General features: G+C 37.0%; 1 protein-coding gene and 1 long non-coding RNA gene across 6 annotated transcripts in view; one reads left to right on the forward strand and one right to left on the reverse strand.

The window, feature by feature from the left end:
• The window catches only part of TTC17 (tetratricopeptide repeat domain 17), a 124,354-nt gene that overhangs the window by 93,974 nt on the left and 10,754 nt on the right, over positions 1–19,626 (reverse strand). For all 3 annotated transcript variants that reach the window (XM_049647773.1, XM_049647766.1, XM_049647779.1), the window contains exons 2-4: positions 6,952–7,041; positions 821–990; positions 61–172 (exon numbers count right to left, since the gene is read on the reverse strand). In XM_049647773.1, coding sequence (XP_049503730.1) covers positions 61–172; positions 821–990; positions 6,952–7,041 — 372 coding nt within the window. The remainder of the gene's footprint in view (positions 1–60; positions 173–820; positions 991–6,951; positions 7,042–19,626) is intronic.
• On the forward strand, positions 124–16,926 carry LOC125934416 (uncharacterized). Of its 3 annotated transcripts, XR_007461382.1 has the most exons (6): positions 124–210; positions 2,625–2,690; positions 6,898–7,051; positions 16,291–16,351; positions 16,593–16,693; positions 16,825–16,926. It is a non-coding gene; the product is annotated as an uncharacterized LOC125934416 (long non-coding RNA). The 3 variants fall into 3 exon arrangements; XR_007461383.1 differs by lacking the exon at positions 16,291–16,351 and having other exon boundaries at positions 16,593–16,747; XR_007461379.1 differs by lacking the exon at positions 16,291–16,351.

The following is a 19,626-nucleotide window of genomic DNA, read 5'->3' on the forward strand; positions in this document are numbered from 1 at the left end:
GCAAGAGAGTAAATTACAGAAAAAAATGTAGAAAACAAGATCCTAAATCTCTCTACTTACTCGCAGGTGCTGAAAAGCATGTATACTATATGGAAGTTCTAGAATTTTGGTACAATCAGGTTGCTCAGGGTCTGGAGGGACAGGAGATTCTGTGTCGATATAATCTTCAGGGCTAAAATTAAGAAGCCGGGAGCAATGAATGAATGAAAGGTGAAAAAATGTCTAATTTTCCCCTAACGGAACCATATTTTCATAGCATCTCTACTTTACAACCAATATTAGTCAACATTCAACCTTTTTCACATTGCTACTGCTGGAGTCAATATTTTGAGAGTTCAACTTAAAGGAGATAATTCGAGAGTTAAGAAATAGTAGGTGTATCAAAGAATGTTAAGATCATGGGACTGTTTTAAAAGCTTTTTACAATTCTTTCTAGAACTATGAAACCACTTTACACTTCTATTGACAGCCTCTCTACATTTTTACCAGTTACTGATTTTTAAATATTTTTTTCCAGTTTGATAGGTGAAAACAATTTAAATGGTTTAATTTGTACTTATTTGATCCCTTCTGAGAGATATGTTTTCCACGTTTATGGACCATTTGTATTTCTTTTACTATAAACTGTTCAATCTTCTACTGTAGTATTCAACATTTTAAGTCAATCTTTAAGAATTCTACATGTGAGTTATTTTGAAATTTCAAATTTCAATAAACTCATTCGTGATTGAAGCTTATTCTCATTAGATAATTTACTGATTTGAGAAAGTTCTGTTCGGGAACATGTTAATTTTATTTTTGGAGAGAGATTTTCTTTTACCTGATGTCTTTGCTTTCCAAAGTTATGTATGTGCCATCATAGAGATCCAGGTCTCCTAAGGGCACCTTGGCTTTGATGCAGTCTGGATCTTCTTTATTATGTCTCTGTTCCAGTCCTGTATCTCTGTCCTCATTCTCTTCTATGTGAATTTTTTGAGCAACTAATTGCTTCTGTTGAGAAGACAATAAGAACATAATGAATTTTTCTGTTATTTCAGTCTAGATACCACATAAGAGGAGAGGAGAACTTAATGTGTTGAAGTTAGAATCCTCTATACAGACAAGGATTCTGAGCACACTAGTGCCCCCTTATCTGCAGAAGTATGTTCTAAGATTCCCAGTGGATACCCCAAACTGTGAACAGTACCAACCCTATATATGTTATGTTTTTTTCCCATACATATATACCTATAATAAAGTTTAATGTATAAATTAAGCACAGTAACAGATTAACAATAACTAATAATAAAATACAACAGTTATAACAATATATTGTAATAAAAGTTATGTGAACGTAGCCTCTCAAAGTATCTTCTTGTACTGTATTCACACTCATGATAATGTGAGATAATAAAATGCCTACATGGTAAGATGAAGTGAGGTGAACGACGTACGCACTGTGACACAGTGTTAGACTATTAGTGACCTTCTGACGATAGGTCAGGAGGAGGATCATCTGCTTCTGGACCACAGTTAATTCATGGGTAACTGAAACCACAGAAAGTAAAACTGTGGATAAAGGGGGATTAATTAGTTGACAACTAAATAAGCGTCTCTAAACAGGTATTCATGGACAGAAAGTAACAGAAAATGACATTTACACTAATGGCACCTGAATACCTCCATAATATGATCTCTGACCACCTATGAAACTGCATCTACTGGAGTGCTGGCTGGCTCAGTTGGTAGAGTGCACAGCTCTTGATCTCAGGGTTGGGAGTTCAAGCTCCACGCTGGGTGTGGAGCCTACTTTAAAATAAAAACTCGGGGGGCGCCTGGGTGGCGCAGTCGGTTAAGCGTCCGACTTCAGCCAGGTCACGATCTCGCGGTCCGTGAGTTCGAGCCCCGCGTCAGGCTCCGGGCTGATGGCTCGGAGCCTGGAGCCTGTTTCCGATTCTGTGTCTCCCTCTCTCTCTGCCCCTTCCCCGTTCATGCTCTGTCTCTCTCTGTCCCAAAAATAAATAAAAAACGTTGAAAAAAAAATTTTTTTTTTAAATAAAAACTCGGGGCACCTGGATGGCTCAGTCCGTTAAGCATCTGAGTTCGGCTCAGGTCATGATCTTAGAGTTCATGAGTTCGAGCCCCACGTCCGGCGCTGTGCTGACAGCTCGGAGCCTGGAGCCTGCTTCGGATTCTGTGTCTCCTCTCTCTCTGCCCCTCCCCCACCCATACTCTGTCTCTCTCAAAAATAAATAAAAAAATAATGGGTATGAAATGTTTTAATTATTGGAGTAGACTGTATTACTATTAATGAACTTGTGGCCTTACAAAGGACTCCTTACAAAGGACTCTACACCACTGTTCTGCTGGACTCATATGTGGCCAGTATGACTATTTTGACAAATGTAACATGAGAGGTGCCATTAAATCCTCCGGAGGGAAGCATTTTTACAGCCGGTGTATGTTCTTTTCCCTCAGGTACTGGGAACAGCAATATTCCAGACAGTAGCTGTTCTGTCAGCTTGAGTTCTGGCTTTTGGACCAGAGTGACATTTAATATGATCTTATTGTTTTAAACCATTAAGATTACTGGGATGTTACTAAATGATGTTTCCACTTACTCCCTCCCCACTTTCCTCCTGTAGGTAAACTATACTATACTGCCCTATGACTTCAAGCTTGGCCATGTGACTTGATCTGGACAATGGAATGTGAGTAGAATTTTTTTTTTTTTTAGTTTATTTATTTTAAGAGAGAGAGACAGCATGAGTGAGGGCAGAGAGAGAGGGAGAGAATCTCAACTAGGTTCTGCACTGTTACAGCAGAGCCCAACATGGGGCTCAGATCACGAAATGAGCTGAAATCAAGAGTTAGATGCTCAACCGACTAAGCCATCCAGGTGCCCCGAAATGATGTCACTTCTAAGTAGAAATTTTAAACAGGCTTGTATATTTGGTTAGTCTTCCTTGAGCCTCCACCTTCCTCTGTGAAACAGCACTGAGATTTTTGGGACTGTTTGTTGCCAATGCAAAAGTTGACATACATTGCAAAATTTAGACTATCTTAACTAATGCAATCCTTAATGTGATTAAACATATTTTCAAATATTTATGAGATATTTTGTAGCTTGATTGAGCCTGCCTATTTTTCCCTAGTGATTCTTCACTGATTTGTAGACATTTGTGAAGAGTGATTCTGTAAACTCATTCTTCAGTTATAACAGTATTCTCCCAGCTTATAACTTATGTTTTAATTTTGTTCATGGTGTCACTTGCAAGACAGAAGCTTTTAATTTTAAGATGGTCAAAACTATCAATTAATTTTCTTAATTGTGATTTGTGTTATTTAAGGAGCCCTTCTTTATCCCAATGTCATAAACATATTAATATATTCTTATTTTTAAGTTTTAAAGCTTTAATTTTTCACATTTAGTGCTATTGTCTGAACATTTGTGCCCCTTCCACCCTTAAAAATTTATATGTTGAAATCATAACCCCTGAAAATGGTATTAGAATGTGGAGCTTTTCAGAGGTGCTTAGGTCATGAGGTTGGTGTCCATGGAAAATAGAATTTTGCACTAATATTCATGTGGTAGCAAAACCTGATGAAAAGCCATTTTATACTTTTTATCCTCTTGGTGTGAATATTCACACATTTCACTAAAGAAATATTAATGTCTTTGAATATGGAGTTTGGGACCAGAACCTGCTGGCAGTACAATGTAATACTAGATATCTGTACCTATAACAGTTCTAAAAGAAGAAAAAAAGTAAAAAGCTGTATTCTAACCATATATAGCCCTGGTGATTTCAGATGAGGGACTGTGAGTTTGTATAAATACTGCCATCACAGCTTTTTTCTGCTTAGTATTTACATAGTGAAAACTTTTTCCATCCATTTATCACCACACTGGCTTTGTGTTAGGTGTATTTCTTACATGTCCCATACAGCTGGACTAATTAAGAAATCCAATCTGATAGTCTGAGTTTTAATCAGCAAGTTTAATCTGATATATTTACTGTGATTGCTGATCTATCTGAATTTATTTTAAACATGTTATTTTGGATTTTCTGTTATTTATTTATTTATTTATTTATTTATTTATTTATTTTTGATTATTGAAGTGTAGCTGACACAAAATGTTGTATTAGTTTCAGGTATGTTTATCATTCTTTTTCTTTGCTGCTGTTTTCTCTTTTCCTGCCTGTCATGTGCTTGTCAACACTTTCTATGTTCCCTCCTCTCCTCCTGTATTTTCTCTTAACTTGTAGGTTTGGAAACTACAGATTGCAGTTCCGTTATTTTAGTCCTTGCCTCTACTTTATTTTTGGTTAAGTTTTTTATCAGTAAATATTTTAATATATTTCTGAAAGATACTCTAAATACAGTTTGTTTGGGTGCCCGGGTGGCTCAGTTGGTTGAGTGTCTGACTCCTGATTTCAGTTCAGGTCATGATCCCAATGCTGTGGGATTAAGCCCCACACCATGCTCCATGCTGGGCACGGAGCCTGCTTAAGATTTTCTCTCCCTCTCCCTCTGCCGTTCCCTTGCTCCTGCTCTCTCTCTCTCTGGAACACACAAACACACACATGCACACACATAAAACACACAAAAAAAATCTCTTTAAAAAAAAAAAGGGGAGGGTGCCTGGATGGCTCAGTGGGTTACATCCAAGTCTTGGTTTCGGCTCAGGTCATGATCCTGGGGTGGTGGGATTAAGCCCTCCTTTGAGCTCTGTGCTGGGTGTGGAGCCTGCTTAAGATTGTCTCTCCCCACCCCCTCCACTCTGCTCCTTCCCCTGCTCGTGCTCTCTCTCTCAAATAAAAAAATAAATAAAACAAAGAACTTTAAATAAATAAATAAATAAATAAATAAAAATACAGTTTGTTTGAATCAAAATCCAATGAGACCCACACACTGCAATGGCTGATTTGTCTATAAATCTGTTAATCTACTGGTAATTCCTCCAGTTCCCCTCCCCACCTTTTTTAATCTTTATAATTTGTTTAAAAAGTTGGGTCATTTGTCCTGCAAAGCTTGCCACTCTATACGATTTTGTTGACTGCATCTCCTAGGTTCATTTCACGTGTCCCTTTCTTTGTCTTGTACATTTCCTAAACATTGACAGCAGGATCCAGGGGTTCTTAACTTTTTTGTGTCATAGACTTCTTTGGTAGTCTGATGAAATCTGCAGACTCCCTTCTCAGAATGATCTTTTAAATACATAAAAAATATAGAATGGCAAAGGAAATGTCATTGAAAACAAATGACACTGGAAATTACAGTGGTTTGACTGAATTCCTATTTCTTTTGGCAAGACTACTTGAAAGGTAGCAAGACTCTTAAATTTTTAGTATGTATGCCCATAAGTTTTCCAACAGGATTTTGTTACTTTCACCTTCTCATAAACAGGACAGAAGAGTCTAACAAGCCTTAACTAATCACTGAACATACCTCAACACAACTACATATTAATTTAATCTAGTTTTACCTTTCAAAGCACAAAAAAATAATTAAATAAGGTTAGCAACTTCTTCATTAGTATTTTTACTCATCATTGTATATCCTACGCGTGTCTACTGGGTGTACTTTTCTTTGCGCGGAAGTACATCTTTAATTTTCTTTAAAGTGAGAGTCTGGTAAATAAACTCTGTATGTCAGAAAACATCTTTGCTTTACCCTCACTCTTGAATGATGGTTTAAAAGAACATAAAATTCTAGTTTGACTGGTTTTCCCCTTAGCACTTTGAGGTTATTCCTCCACTGTCTTCTGGCACCTTAAGAAGTTCATTTAGTTGTCACTACTTTGTAGAAAAATGATATTGTTTAGTGTCATGGCTTTAAGTCTACATTTCAGTGAATAACAAATTTTTATCTCCAGCCTGTACCTTAATCAAAAACTGATGGAGTCAACATTTTTCATTTTCGTTTTCATTGACATGATGAATGGCATTTTTCCCCTTCACATACTCTAATTTAAGTCTCCTTCTCTTTATATCATACTGCCTCTTAAAAAAAAGAATGGAAATAAACATATACAATGTGTATATGCATTTGAAAATAAAAACTATTTTCTGCACCGATGCACTTTTTGAACACTGTGTTTTTAAAAAAAAAAACACATAAAGCTTCCAAGCATGAAGCTGTATAAATATACCTACTGTCTTACTCCCAGTTTTTCAAATAATTAATATTGTGTGTTATTAAGCAAAATCAGTTTATGGAAATCAAATGATAGAAACAAAAAGGTCAGATTTTATTAGCACCAATAGGTTTCAACTTTTCAAGGTGCAAAGTGATTAACGCTTTCATCTCATCGTAAGAACACATAATAACAAGACCTTAGTATTCCCTACTTGGAAACTAATAAAAATTACATTTTTATACAGTATTGAAACCATTCTTCCTTTTTGTATTTTACCCAAACTCTCCTTCTAAGCGTATGTATAGAGACTGTTCCTTTTCATACTTGATGGAAAAACTTATACATGGAAACCCTGCACAAGGATAGGAGTCAAGAATCAAGCAAAACCCAAGTTAGTCTGTTTCTCTTACTATTGCTCAAATGTCCTCTAATTAGATGTTATTTTTAAAATCAGGATTTAAAGGTAATATATTCAGGGTGCCAAGGTGGCTCAGGCAGTTAAGCATCAGACTGGACTTTGGCTCAGGTCATGATCTCATGGTTTGTGGGCTTGAGCCCCACATCAGGCTAGGTGCTGACAGCTCAGAGCCTGGAGACTGCTTCGAATTCTGTCTCTTTCTCTGCCCCTCCCCAGCTCATGGTCTGTCTCTGTCTCTCAAAAATAAATAAAATGTTAAAAAAAAAGTTAAAAATGAAAGTAATATATTCCTATAAAACTGAGAAGAATTGAGCTTAAGAAATAATTCGTTCTCATTTTTCTTTGAATACAATAGCTCCCCATGAAATACAACAAGTTTCAGCTGCATATCACATGCCCATTGCCTCACCTCCAATTCTTTGAGGTAGTTAACGGTTGTTTCTTGTCTCATTAATATGACTAAGTCATGGGGATGCTTCAAGTTCATCGGCGAATCCACCTGCAAGCAAGTAAGTGATAAATAAAGCTCAGATTTCATTAACATTTGTTTGGATTCATATAAAGTTCCCTTTAATATGCTTTAAATTACTGTTCAACTACCACTATAATCAGTGTTAGGTGCTTACTAAAACCCAAGGACTATTTCAAAAGTGATTGCACATAAATTTCAGCAAAGAGAATATCATGTTCAATAGCTGTCCCTTGAATTCCAACTTGAAAGACTAAGCTTTTGAAGTGAGTATTCTAACTTGGTCAGTCATAGGAGAAATACGCGAGAAGAGAAGTATTTGGCAATGAGTGATAAAGTAAATTGCTTAAAAGATAATTCATGCGTGTAACAATAAAAAAGGAATAGTCTTGTCTTGACAGAATATTCCATATCTGAACAGGTTTGGAGTGATAAAAGGAAAACACTAAAAGCACCTATTTTTGAAGGCTATTTGTAGAATCCATAAATCAAAGTTAATATAAAATAATCTTGAGATCTCTTATTTACAGCTCATGTTCTCTGGATCATAAACAAGTGACCATGTGGTTGAAGATGTAGGAAAAATGAGCCCTCCTATGCTAAAAGGAGGCTTATAAATTTGTTTTGGTTGAATGGAGGGTCATTTGACAACATGTATCAAAATGTTAAAAGTGCCTATCTTTTGATTTGGCAATATTAACTCTAGGAAAACTATCCTACAGACGTTATTAAGCAAATAGGCAAAAATATACACAAGGATAAAAAAAATATATATATATATACACACACACACACACACACACAAAATGAAGCTCACTACAACACTTTAAGCTGCCAAAAAAATTAGACACAACCTAAACCCACCAATAAGAGAATGGGGAAATCCACAGTCTAAAATGGGATACAAAAAGACTAGACATACTGTCATGGGAGGATGTTCACAATGTATAATTAACTAAAAATAAAGAATATGTATACTATGATATTTTTAAGAAATTACATGCATATATTTTTATAAATGTATACATGTTTCTACATGCACAAAACCAAGTAAGTTTACAGTGGTTTCTTTTGGGAAGTGGGATTAAGAAGAGAGGCACACTCTCTTTATTTATATTTGTACATTTTAAAACTGTTTATCATGTACACATATTACATTTATAATAAAGAAAAAACCACACACACACACACACACACACACACACACACACACGGTTTTTGAATTCCAGAAAAACCTGACAGTGTTCTTGGTGCCTAAGGGATAAGATAAAGTTCCTGCTATCACATGGTGCTAGACTGGAGTTATCAAATTATATACAAGCTCTTCAGGAAGTTCCACTTTGAGAAAAAACTATCTTTTTGTAATCTTGAAGAAACTGGTATCAGCTCAACTAATCGAATTTAGAGCTAGCTTTTTAAGTGCAGAAGGTAGACTTACATAGATATTGGTGAATACAACGGCCTATTAAAAAAGATTTTAGAGGTGCCTGGGTGGCTCAGTTGGTTAAGTGTCCAACTCTTGATCTCAGCTCAGCTCATGATCTAACAGCTCATGAGATCGAGCCCCACATCGGGTTCTACACCAACAGTGGACAGCATGGAGCCTGCTTGGGATTTTCTCTCTCTCCCTTTCTGCCTCTACCCAACTCTCTCTCTCTCTCAAAACAAACAAACAAACAATCTAAAAAATATTTTAAAAGAAGAAATAAGAACAACATGAAATAGGGGTGCCTGGGTGGCTCAGTTGCTTAAGGGTCTGACTCTTGATTTCGGCTCAGGTCATGATCTCACCGTTTCGTGGGTTCAAGCCCCATATTGGGCTCTGCGCTGATCCTGCAGAGCCTGCTTGGGATTCTCAACCTCTCTCTTTCTCTCTGCCCTTCCCCTGCTAGTGATCTCTCTGCTCTCTCAAAATAAATAAGTAAATTTTAAAAAATTAAAAAAAAATACAACATGAAATAAAGTTGGATGCTTGCTTTAATAATATGCATTAAATTGGACAATGTTAAGTGACTACAGATAAAACTCATCTGCCCTTGCTCATTCTATCATTTCAGAAATGCCGGAGGAAAAAGAGATGCTAGTCCAGAATAACTTCCCTTGTAATTATCTGGATGTATAATTATTATTGTATCATTATGGATAATCATTGCCTATGGTCTTGCTTTTAAGATGAGATTCATTCACTGCTTCCCCTGGCCTTTCCACTATATTGGAATTTATATTAAAACTGCACTCTGTACTTAAAAGGCACTAAAAATATAATAGCAAGGCCTATAGTACTTGACCACCTGAGATGTAAATCTCCTCTATCAATCAAAGCTAACAAAAGCCTGCAAGCAAAATGTTAGGTTTATCTCAATAAGACATAGAAAATTTTGCTTCTCTTTAAGAGTATTTGAACATATTCCCAACAGTCAAATGCATATCGGGCAGGGAAAGCTACTATAATGGATTGAATATGGACTGATTTAACTCCAAGGCCCACCAACCTTTTTTTATGACATTGTGATATATTATTTGTGATACATTATAGCACACCAAAATTTGTACAGAAGAAAATGTAAAAGCTATAGCCAGTGGTCAGAGTGCAAAAGAGCTTTACATAAGGAGGCCAGAGAAAATCTGCTTACTTTGCTACTTCATCCAGACTTCAAGAGGTAGCTATTTAGTACATGACTGTATAGGTATTTTTAAACGAGGTTTTTAGAAAAAGACAAAAAAACAAAACCAAAAACGGGGCAAGGGGGAGGAATGCGGGAGTAAGATGTTCCCATTCCAAAATACCTAAACGTTCTGGTCACCTGGAGAACTGCATGAGGAACAAAAGAATGAAGACTTACACTGAAGAAAGACTGAAAGCACAATCTTAGTTTCAGATTAAAAAGATACTAGCTAATCAGGGCTTTATCATATTTGCATAGCAAGGGTTTGGCCAACATTCCTTTGTAAGGAAGTACTTTTCATTTCCTGAAGTTTCATTAAGTTCAACACAGATACAACAGCTAGAGGAGACACAAAGATAAAATTATCACAGAAGGAAGGGAGTGCATGACAGCTGTGCTTCCCCTCTTGACACTGCAGCAAATGGCATGGCTCTTTGCCAGATAAGGGTTGGTTGCAGATTTATAGCCTGGCGTATATTTTCATTGAGGTAACTTCAAGTTCTTAAAATTTAAGACTTTATAATATCTTTGACAAATGCTAACCAGCTTGAATTTCTCTCCTTTCAAACGCTTCTCCTCCTCAGGTTACGAAAGAGAGTATGTTTGTAAAGGTACAACATCCACTCAGCCAATAAACGTTTCTTAAGCCTCCGTAAACCAGGCCCACCATGGCAATATGGGAAAACTATGTACTCCAATTTTACTCACAATGTGAATGCCTTCAAAATCTTTAGCATTTAGAAGAGGCTGCTATCAGCCCAGGAGCAAAAGGTGACAGGAATTAGAGAGGTAGGTTAAAAAGGACATGACTCCTATGTAAGATCTCAAAGCACCTTGTGGCTTTTTCACAAGGGACAAGCAACCCTACAAAATTCCATTACTTCACAGCATAATAAATGATGCTTGTAATGACTTGAATCAAAAAGAAAAGGGAATTATTTTCAAATTTGTTCTACTTAAGATGGTTAAAAAAGTATGAAATATATTTTACAGCAAAGTTTATACTGCAAGGAAAAACTGACCAAATATTTGGAAATTAGCTAAACGGACTTCTATTATACAGAATGATTCATTCTCTAAGAGTTCTCAATTCAATTTTATTTTCCTTTGAATACATTATATTATATAAGTACATGTGTCCAATTATATAGAACAGCAGTAAATATCTGACTCATATCAAGTTCATTTTCATATATTTCATTTGCTGCTGGTCTCTCTAACCGAGATATTGTTAATAACTACCACTCTAATCTGGAACCCTATCTCAGTAAATTCACAGGGTCACGGAGGGAAATGTCACTATATAAGGATAATTACTTCACTGCCAAATCTATAAAAGGTGACTATTTTAAACTTAAAATAACCATTTGAAGGGTATAAACATCTTTGAGTTCTACAAAAGCAAGAGAGAGGCAATCACTTTCCACTGGTCCTTTATGACAGGAAATTGAATACTTCTATATTATAATATTAATTCCAGCCCTCATATGCAACTTATTCTTCACATATGCTAAACATTCTTACTTATTATTTTTAATGGTATTCAAATGAGTATATGAGAGCAGCATTACTGAAATCTTTTTTTTTAATTTTTTTTAATCTTTATTTTTGAGAGAGAGAGAGAGAAAGACACAGAGTGAGACTGGGCGAAGGGCAGTGACAGAGGGAAACACAGAATCCGAAACAGGCTCCAGGCTCTGAGCTGTCAGCACAAAGCCCGACACAGGGCTGGAACTCATGAACTGAGAGAGATCATGGCCTTAGCCGAAGTCAGACACTTAACCGACTGAGCCACCCAGGTGCCCATACTGAAATCTTTTATTATGCCATATCCACTTTTATCTTTTTAATATATTTTTTAATGTTTATTTTTGAGAGAGAAAGAGAGAAACAGAGGCGTGACTGGGGAAGGGGCAGAGACAGAGACACAGAATCCGAAGCAGGCTCCAGGCTCTGAGCTGTCAGCACAGAGCCCGACATGGGGCTCGAACCCATGAACTATGAGATCATGACCTGAGCCAAAGTTGGATGCTTAACCAACTGAGGCACCCAGATGCTCCATGCTATACCCATTTTAAAAAATTTCCCCTGTGCTTGCTTCGGCAGCACATATACTAAAATTAAAAAATTTCCCCTTAATTAGAAACTAGGGATGGAATATTTTAAATTTTTTATTCAAAATTTTAGATTATTTATTGAGACAATATGATGGAAAACATAAATAAAGATCTTCAAAGCAATGAAGATTTTACCGCTACCTGAAGTGATCCCATTTTGTGGGTATTTACAATGTTTGCTATCTAGTATCCGGAATCCCCTTCTTGTGACAAAAGCACCTGCCCTGCTTAGCTGGAAGCATCCTTCCCTACGTGGGAAGTCCTGATCAGTAGATCCCTTTCCCTTGGTCATGGTAATCTTTGAGAAGGGACATTAACCAAGTGGTCAGCTGGTACTAAAGAGACTCTAATCCAGCACTTTTTGTTTGAGCTACGGGGACCAGCCGTCTTGTATTCACAGGGAGCCTGAGAATGGGGTTAAGGAAGCAGAGAAATGAAGACAGAGAGCAACCTATTGTGGTTATACTGTTTTATCAGCCCTGGATCAAACTGCATCTGCAGCCCTTAGAATCTGTCCAAATATTCCAATAAAAATTTTCTACAGAAGTCTCGATGCTATTTCCAAACATCTGCCAAAATTTCTTCTAAACCCTCTGCCTAGGGCCTCTTCTTACCCTAGTGGCTCTTTTCAGATCTTCTGTCCCTTTGCACATGCTAATTCTCCTACTTGGAACGCACTTCTATCCTGATGCTTAAGGCCAAATGACTGAAGGCCTTATGACTGGGCTCAAATGACATTTCTTTTGTGAAGCCATTCCTCTCTTGAGCTCCCATGGTACTTTTTACACACTCCTTTAATAGTGCTTATTACTTTGTTTAATTATTGTATGTCTGTCTCTCCAGAAAAAATTTTTTTGTATTCCTTGTTCTACCTCCAGTAGTTCATATGCTTTCAGGAACATGTCAAGCACTTAATATGCTGCTGGTTGTTTGATGAAGTTGTCTGACGTCACATTTGGTAGAATATCCATCTCCACCAAGACTATCATTCATTGATGACTACCTGTACAGGAGGTAAAGTGGCTAGGCCTCAAGGGATCGTGAAAAGTTAAGTCCTTCACAGGTCTAAGCCTCAAGGGATCGTGAAAAGTAAGTCCTTCACAGGTCTAGGCTTCCAGGGATTGTGAAAAGTAAGTCCTTCACAGGTCTATGACTAGCTGTGCAACCTTAAGCAAATCACCTTCTCTGCATGGGCTTCCATTTCCTCATCTATAAGCTGAGGGGACCCAGCCTGATGACTTTTAAAGTTCCATACGTTCTTCATATCCTACCCCCATAAAAGATTTAACACTATCGTGAAAGTGTCACATTTTTATCAGTCTCAGGTGCCCCCGAAGGAATCTAATATTCAAATGAATGAAATGATCATTCTTTCAATTTGCCGGTATAAATTTGTACTTGCTCTAGGTAGGGACTCTTTCCAAAGCTGCAGCTGAGAGCATTTTTTAAGCTGTCAATTTGTCAAATTAAACCAAGGTTCCAATTAGCAGTGGCTATTTATTTCTGAGCAGTTAAGTTGTTCACTGTGTCACAGGCAAAATTAGCTCTCCCTGTCCTTATGCCACTTAATTCTAACAAAGTTCAACTGGAAAAGAAATTTTTCTTTGATCATAAGCTAAATATATAGTTTTCAATAAAAACAAACACATTATGGACAATATTAAAAAAAATTAAAATTACTTGAAAAGTCTGCTGTCAGACCTAGTTAATTATGTCAGAATAACTTCTCTGCATATGTATACACACACACTGCTATGTAGATAAAACATTTTCACAAAAACGGGATCATATTTACTATACTGCATCCTTCCCTTCCCCACTGTTTCCTAAATTTTATCAGCTTGTTTTCTCAGGAATTACATATCTATGTCATCATATTTAGTGGGTAATATTACATTAAAGTTATTTATCCAGATTACTGCTAATTAAAATTTGGGCTTTTAGTTCTTCTCCCTTTTTAATGGTATTGAGGTGAATATCCTTACACTTAAATTTTTTTTATTGCTGCTTACTTATTTTTTTCCTAACAAAGAATTGCTAGGTTAAAGGGACTACACTTTTAAATTTATTTTTTTTGCTGGCTTTTTTCCAGAATAGCTGAATCAATTTAAATTCCTACCAACAGTCACTGAGTTTTTCCACACTCTTAACAACAAAGGGAAAAGAGTGAACACATTTTAATCTCTTTGTTGGCCACATGTGTTTCTTCTTTTGTGTGCTTACAAAAATCTTCCTCATTGCCTCCCTTTAAACCCACTGACACTTTACATCACAATTTCATGAATGGTGGTTTCCAGTTGGTGAGACTCAACATGATTATCTTCTTGGTTGTGTTTTCTGACTTTTTCTACAGCAAACATATATTACTTATGTTTATAAAATATATCTCTCTTTTTAAGTACTACCTACAGGTCTTGTTAAAATGAAACCTCAGAATGTTATGTGATGTGTATTTTTAAACAAAAAATGAGTTGTGATGACAACTTAGGTCTGAGGAACAACCCTGTCACTCTTCCTTATATATTCATAGAGAAAAAAGTTCCTCTCCCAGATGTGGGGCCAGTCAAAACACTTCTAAAAGGTAACATCTTTTGTATTTTTTTGTTTGTTACCTTAGTCTCCTCAGATTTTTATCCTTATCTCAAATCTAATTCACTATCATTTTCAAATGACTGACCAAAGAACCCTCACCTTTGTGACCCCTGGCAGGTGAATACAGGGGCAAGCAAGATGAGTGGATAGGGATGGAATGAGGGAGGCAGAAGTCTGTTGCCTGACTTTGCATGTAATTCTTTCTTTAGGATTCAAGTCTGACCATCACGGACCTGGACTTTCCTCCAGGTCGAGAGAAGTGCAAAACACAAACAAAATACCAGTCCAGCCTCAGCTCTGGAAAGGGACTTTCATGGGCTCCTGACTATAATAATTTTCAAAACTTTAATAGAGAAGCAGATCTTTCACTGGAAACATTTAATTGTTTCAGATCAATAAAACACTATTATTATGAACTGTCAGGATCCGGAAATATTTTTGTTAAAGAAGACTTTTTTTTTTTTTTTTTTTTTTTTTGCCATTAGTGTACTTGTACAATATGGTATTTTTTTTTTTTTTTTTTTTAATTTTTGGGACAGAGAGAGACAGAGCATGAACGGGGGAGGGGCAGAGAGAGAGAGGGAGACACAGAATCGGAAACAGGCTCCAGGCTCCGAGCCATCAGCCCAGAGCCTGACGCAGGGCTCGAACTCACGGACCGCGAGATCGTGACCTGGCTGAAGTCGGACGCTTAACCGACTGCGCCACCCAGGCGCCCCAATATGGTATTTTAATGTTTTAAAACATGGACTTCAATTTTGTAGGATATCAGGTTATTGAAACTAAATATAAACTACTGAAGCTAAATATAAACTTTAAATAAACAAAAATACTGAATCTTGACCATCACATGAATTTTTGTGGCTTCGTATCTCTATTTCCTAAAGTTTTACTCTCAATTAGATTTACATTCCCATGTTCACAGTTCTTGGAAGACAAAGTTGTAAATGCTTAAACACACAGAAAACAATCTAGGTATCTGAAGTATATTATATAGCTATAGTCTAGATTTGACCATGTGCAGTGTTGCAGCCAATTTTATGAGAGCAATCATATCAAACAAGCACCATTTTCCAAAGTGATAAATAAGCAAGTTAATAACCATTTTCAACATAAACAACAAATGAACAACTTCTTATACACGCGTGCTACCAGGTTACACGTTCTGATTTGTATCACCAGGAAATATACAAATAACATAATGAATAAAGTAGACAATTTACAACTTTACAAGGAAAGAAAATGAAATGCTGGATCGGGACACGAGAGTCACGGATATTTCTCATTTGCATATTCATGATATTCTTGAAAACATATACAGAACAATGTCGCTGTGCAATTAGACCTATTTTATATGTAACTCAGAAGTGACTCTCATTCCAGCAGCTAATATTTATTGAGCATGGAATAATGGCCCCCAAAGATGTTCATGTCCTAATCCCCAGAACCTGTGACTAGTTAGGTTATGTGGCAAAGGGAAATTAAAGTAGCTGATGGAGTTAAGGTTGCTATTCAGATTACTTTAATTAAGACAGAATATAACCTGGATTATCCAGGTGGGCCTAATGTAATCACAAGTGTCCTTAAAAGTGGAATAGGGAGGTCAAAGAGAGAGATGCTGCTAAGAAAGATCAGAGAAATGCAATGTTGCTAGCTTTGTGATACAATGAAAGGGGGCCAAGAAGCAAGGAATGTGGGTGGCCTCTGGAAACTAGAAAGAGGTAAGGAAATGGACTCTCTCCTAATATCTCCAGGAAGATGTGCAGCATTACTGTCCCCTTGATTTTAGCCCCAGCTAAACATGGGGTTTGAACTGCTAACATGGGTTGAACTGCTAACCTACACAACTGTAAGATGATAAATCTCTGTTGTTTTAAGACATAAACTGTGGTAATTTTTTACAGCAGCAAACAGAAAACGAATATAAGCACCCGCTAAGTTCCAGACACAATGCCAGGCTTAAAGGTGATAAATACAATTTATGTAAGCATAAAAAATCTTAGTTGGGTGCTATAGACTGAACTGTGTCTCCCCAAAAATTTTACGTTGAAGCTGTAACCTCCAATGTCATGGTAATTGGAGAGTAGGCCTTTGGAGGGTAATTTGGTTTAGATGAGGTCATGAGGTTGGGGCCTTATGACGGGATTGGTGCCCTTATAAGAGGAGACACTGAAAGCTTGCTTTCTCTTTCTCTCTGCCACCTGAGGACACAGCAAGAATGCAGCGGGTCTGCAAGCCAGAAACAGAGCTCTCACCAGAACCTGATCACTCTGGCACTCTGACCTTAGACTTCTGGCCTCCAAAACTGTGAGAAAAACTTCGGTGCTTAAGTCGCTCAGTTTATAGGATTTTGTTATTGAGGTTTGTTAATCAAATATTGGAAAAGGGGCACGGAAATGAGTGCCAGAAATTGAACCTTAATTTTTATCATTACTCAGGTGACGGCAACTCAACAGCCAGGAAATAACTTCGCTATTTCACGCAAGAAATCACTGCTGTACAACACCATTGAATAAAGTTCAACTTTATTACTCATCGAACAGTGGTATTATTAACTGTGTGTGTGTGTGGGGGGGTCAGTTTGACTAATTTCTTTTACTGCAATCCCAACAAGTGTGAAGTAAGCATTAATGACAAAGGTTTAATTTTTCTATGAAGATAACCAAACCAAACTGAAAGTTCCTTTTTGTTCATACTTCCACTGACAGCCGTAACACTGTTTCGCTAAGGGCAATGGATGGGATAAGGGCTGTCTGACTAGAAGCGGATTATATAAACAAAGATTTGACTTATATCCCAAACACTGTTGGGCATTTTAAACACTCCTGATGCAATCCTTTAAAAGGACAACTCGGCAATAAGAAAATTAAATATGCATTCTTCAAACAGGTAAATTCCACTTCAAAGAATTCTTACAGATCTACTCAATATGCTCACAGGAGCATGTGAAGACACATGAATGGGCACACACACTCACGGCAGTAAAAACCTGGAAACCATCTAAATGCCTGTCATTAGGGAACTGGTTAAATAAATTACAGAATAGCCACACAATCAAATACTATGCAATTTTAAGGGCAAAGAGAGTAGCTTTTCATTTCTGACAGATGTCTAACTCTATTAATAAAAAGTAGTGGTGAGACAAAATGTTTCCAGTTGTGTTTTTTAAAAATCCACATGAGGGTTTGCAAATGCATGGGAACTTTTTGGAAGAATACACAAATAATTCTGTGATTACTTCCAGGAAGAACTATAAGTGGTTATGAAACTTTCACTTTTCATTTTATGTCCTACTAAGTAGCTTGAAAATATTTTTTTGAACAATGATCACGTATTTTATACTTTCAAATTCAATTATAGGAGGCCTGGGTGGCTCAGTCAGTAGAGTATCTGACTCTTGATCTCAGGGTCCTGAGTTCAGCTCCCACGTTGGGCATGGAACCCACTTAAAAAAAATCAAATTCAATTTAAAAATAGAGAAAATACTGATGTTTTATATACAAAACAACAGAAATATTTTTCTTTATATTGGTAGTAATGTTTAGCAGTACAGAGAACAGTTTAGAATGGGATCTAAGCTGGAATTTATACACAGCCACTTCCTACCTGCATGGCCTTGGGCAAGGAGTTTAACCACACTCGGCCTAAATTTCTTTATTTAATTGAGATATCAATACCCACATCTTACTGGGTCTATATGACCATAAAATGAGAAATGAATATTGAAAACACTTGGTAAAGTCCTCAGTGAAATTGACATTAAATTTTTATTGCTATAAAAGCTACCTGCTGACATTATCCTAAATTAGAGTCCCTTCCATGTATGACTATAAAATGCAAACTTTGTGAAGGCAGGGACAATCTCAATCACAGCTGTATTCCACATACCTAACACAGAAAGGATTCCAATATGTGTTTAAGGAGCAAACTAAGCCTGTCAAATGTAATGGCACACAAAAAGCTCTCAGCAAATATTTGCTCAAATAAAACGTTCCCGACTCCATTTGACCATTTTGGGCATGTACCACTCTCTAAAGCTTTACTAAAGATTAACTATCCATCTCATCTCCCGACCAAGCAATTAGACTAAAAGAGGAAAGGGCAGATCATGAGGGCACAAGGTGAGGAGGGTTCTCCTGCTGGTCACCTGATTTTAATTTAAATAACTAAGTGCCTCAGAGGGTAAGTGAAGAATGAGGTGGGATGTTAGTAATAAAAATACATAAATGAATTCTTTTCAAAAGTTAGACTCATGAAGTAGTTACTGCTGACTAAATAAATATGGGAGACACAATCTGATCTGGCTAGTGTGAATTCCTGGTAGTAGGCCTTGAAAGCAAATGTGTAGCTTATTTAAAAGTGTCATGACGGTATAGATTTTTAACAAATGTTTCTTTTGTGTATGTTAAATGTCTGAACGTTAAGGGACTTACCTAAATTTGTATCGTAATCAATTAAGTTCAATAATGTCACAATCTCAAAGTTCTTTGAGCATATCATTTAAGGTATGTTGAAGAGAGAGTATTTCCAAACAGCCAATCGGAATGTAGGTTATCTGAGACAGCATTTTACAACTCTGGTTCAGAGATACGACATTCTTAGAGAAGTCTTGGTTTATCTAGAGCTTTTATTGTTAGCAGGGAGAACGCATGAATTGGCTTGCCCCTTTAAAGTAAATGCACTGCGCTTTCTCCAGACTACTAAAACGATGGTGGCCCTTCACTGTGCTAATATGCAAGAGCTTTTACAAGTGTAAGCAACTGCCTGCACACACACATGCAGGTACCCTCCCTTTCTCTCTCGTATGCAACACTTCCGAGAGTGTACGATGTGTCAGGGACCATTTGAGGCAGGGGGGTTACCTCACTGAATATAACAAAGGTCAACGAAAAAGTTAATGTTCTTGTAGGAAGACCAGTGATACAATAGAGCAATAGGTGCTATGAAGAAAACTAAAGCAAAGTAAGAAGACAGAGTGATGGAAGGAGATGCTGTTTTAGATAGTGTGGTCAGAAGATAGGTGACATGTGAACAGAGACTTGAAAGAGAGCCATGAGAATGTCTGCAGAAATTTTTCAAGCAACAGAAGGACCAAGAACAAAGTTGGTTCTCTCAAGACCCACCCCAAAGGCCAGTATGGCCGAATCACAGAATACAAGAAGGAAAGTGGTATTTGGGGTAGAGAGGTGGCCAGGGGCCAGGTCCCAGATCTTACAAGGGCCTGCCTTATAGGCCATGGT

This window comes from Panthera uncia, chromosome D1, assembly GCF_023721935.1.
Source record: "Panthera uncia isolate 11264 chromosome D1, Puncia_PCG_1.0, whole genome shotgun sequence".
Taxonomy (NCBI): Eukaryota; Metazoa; Chordata; class Mammalia; order Carnivora; family Felidae; genus Panthera; species Panthera uncia.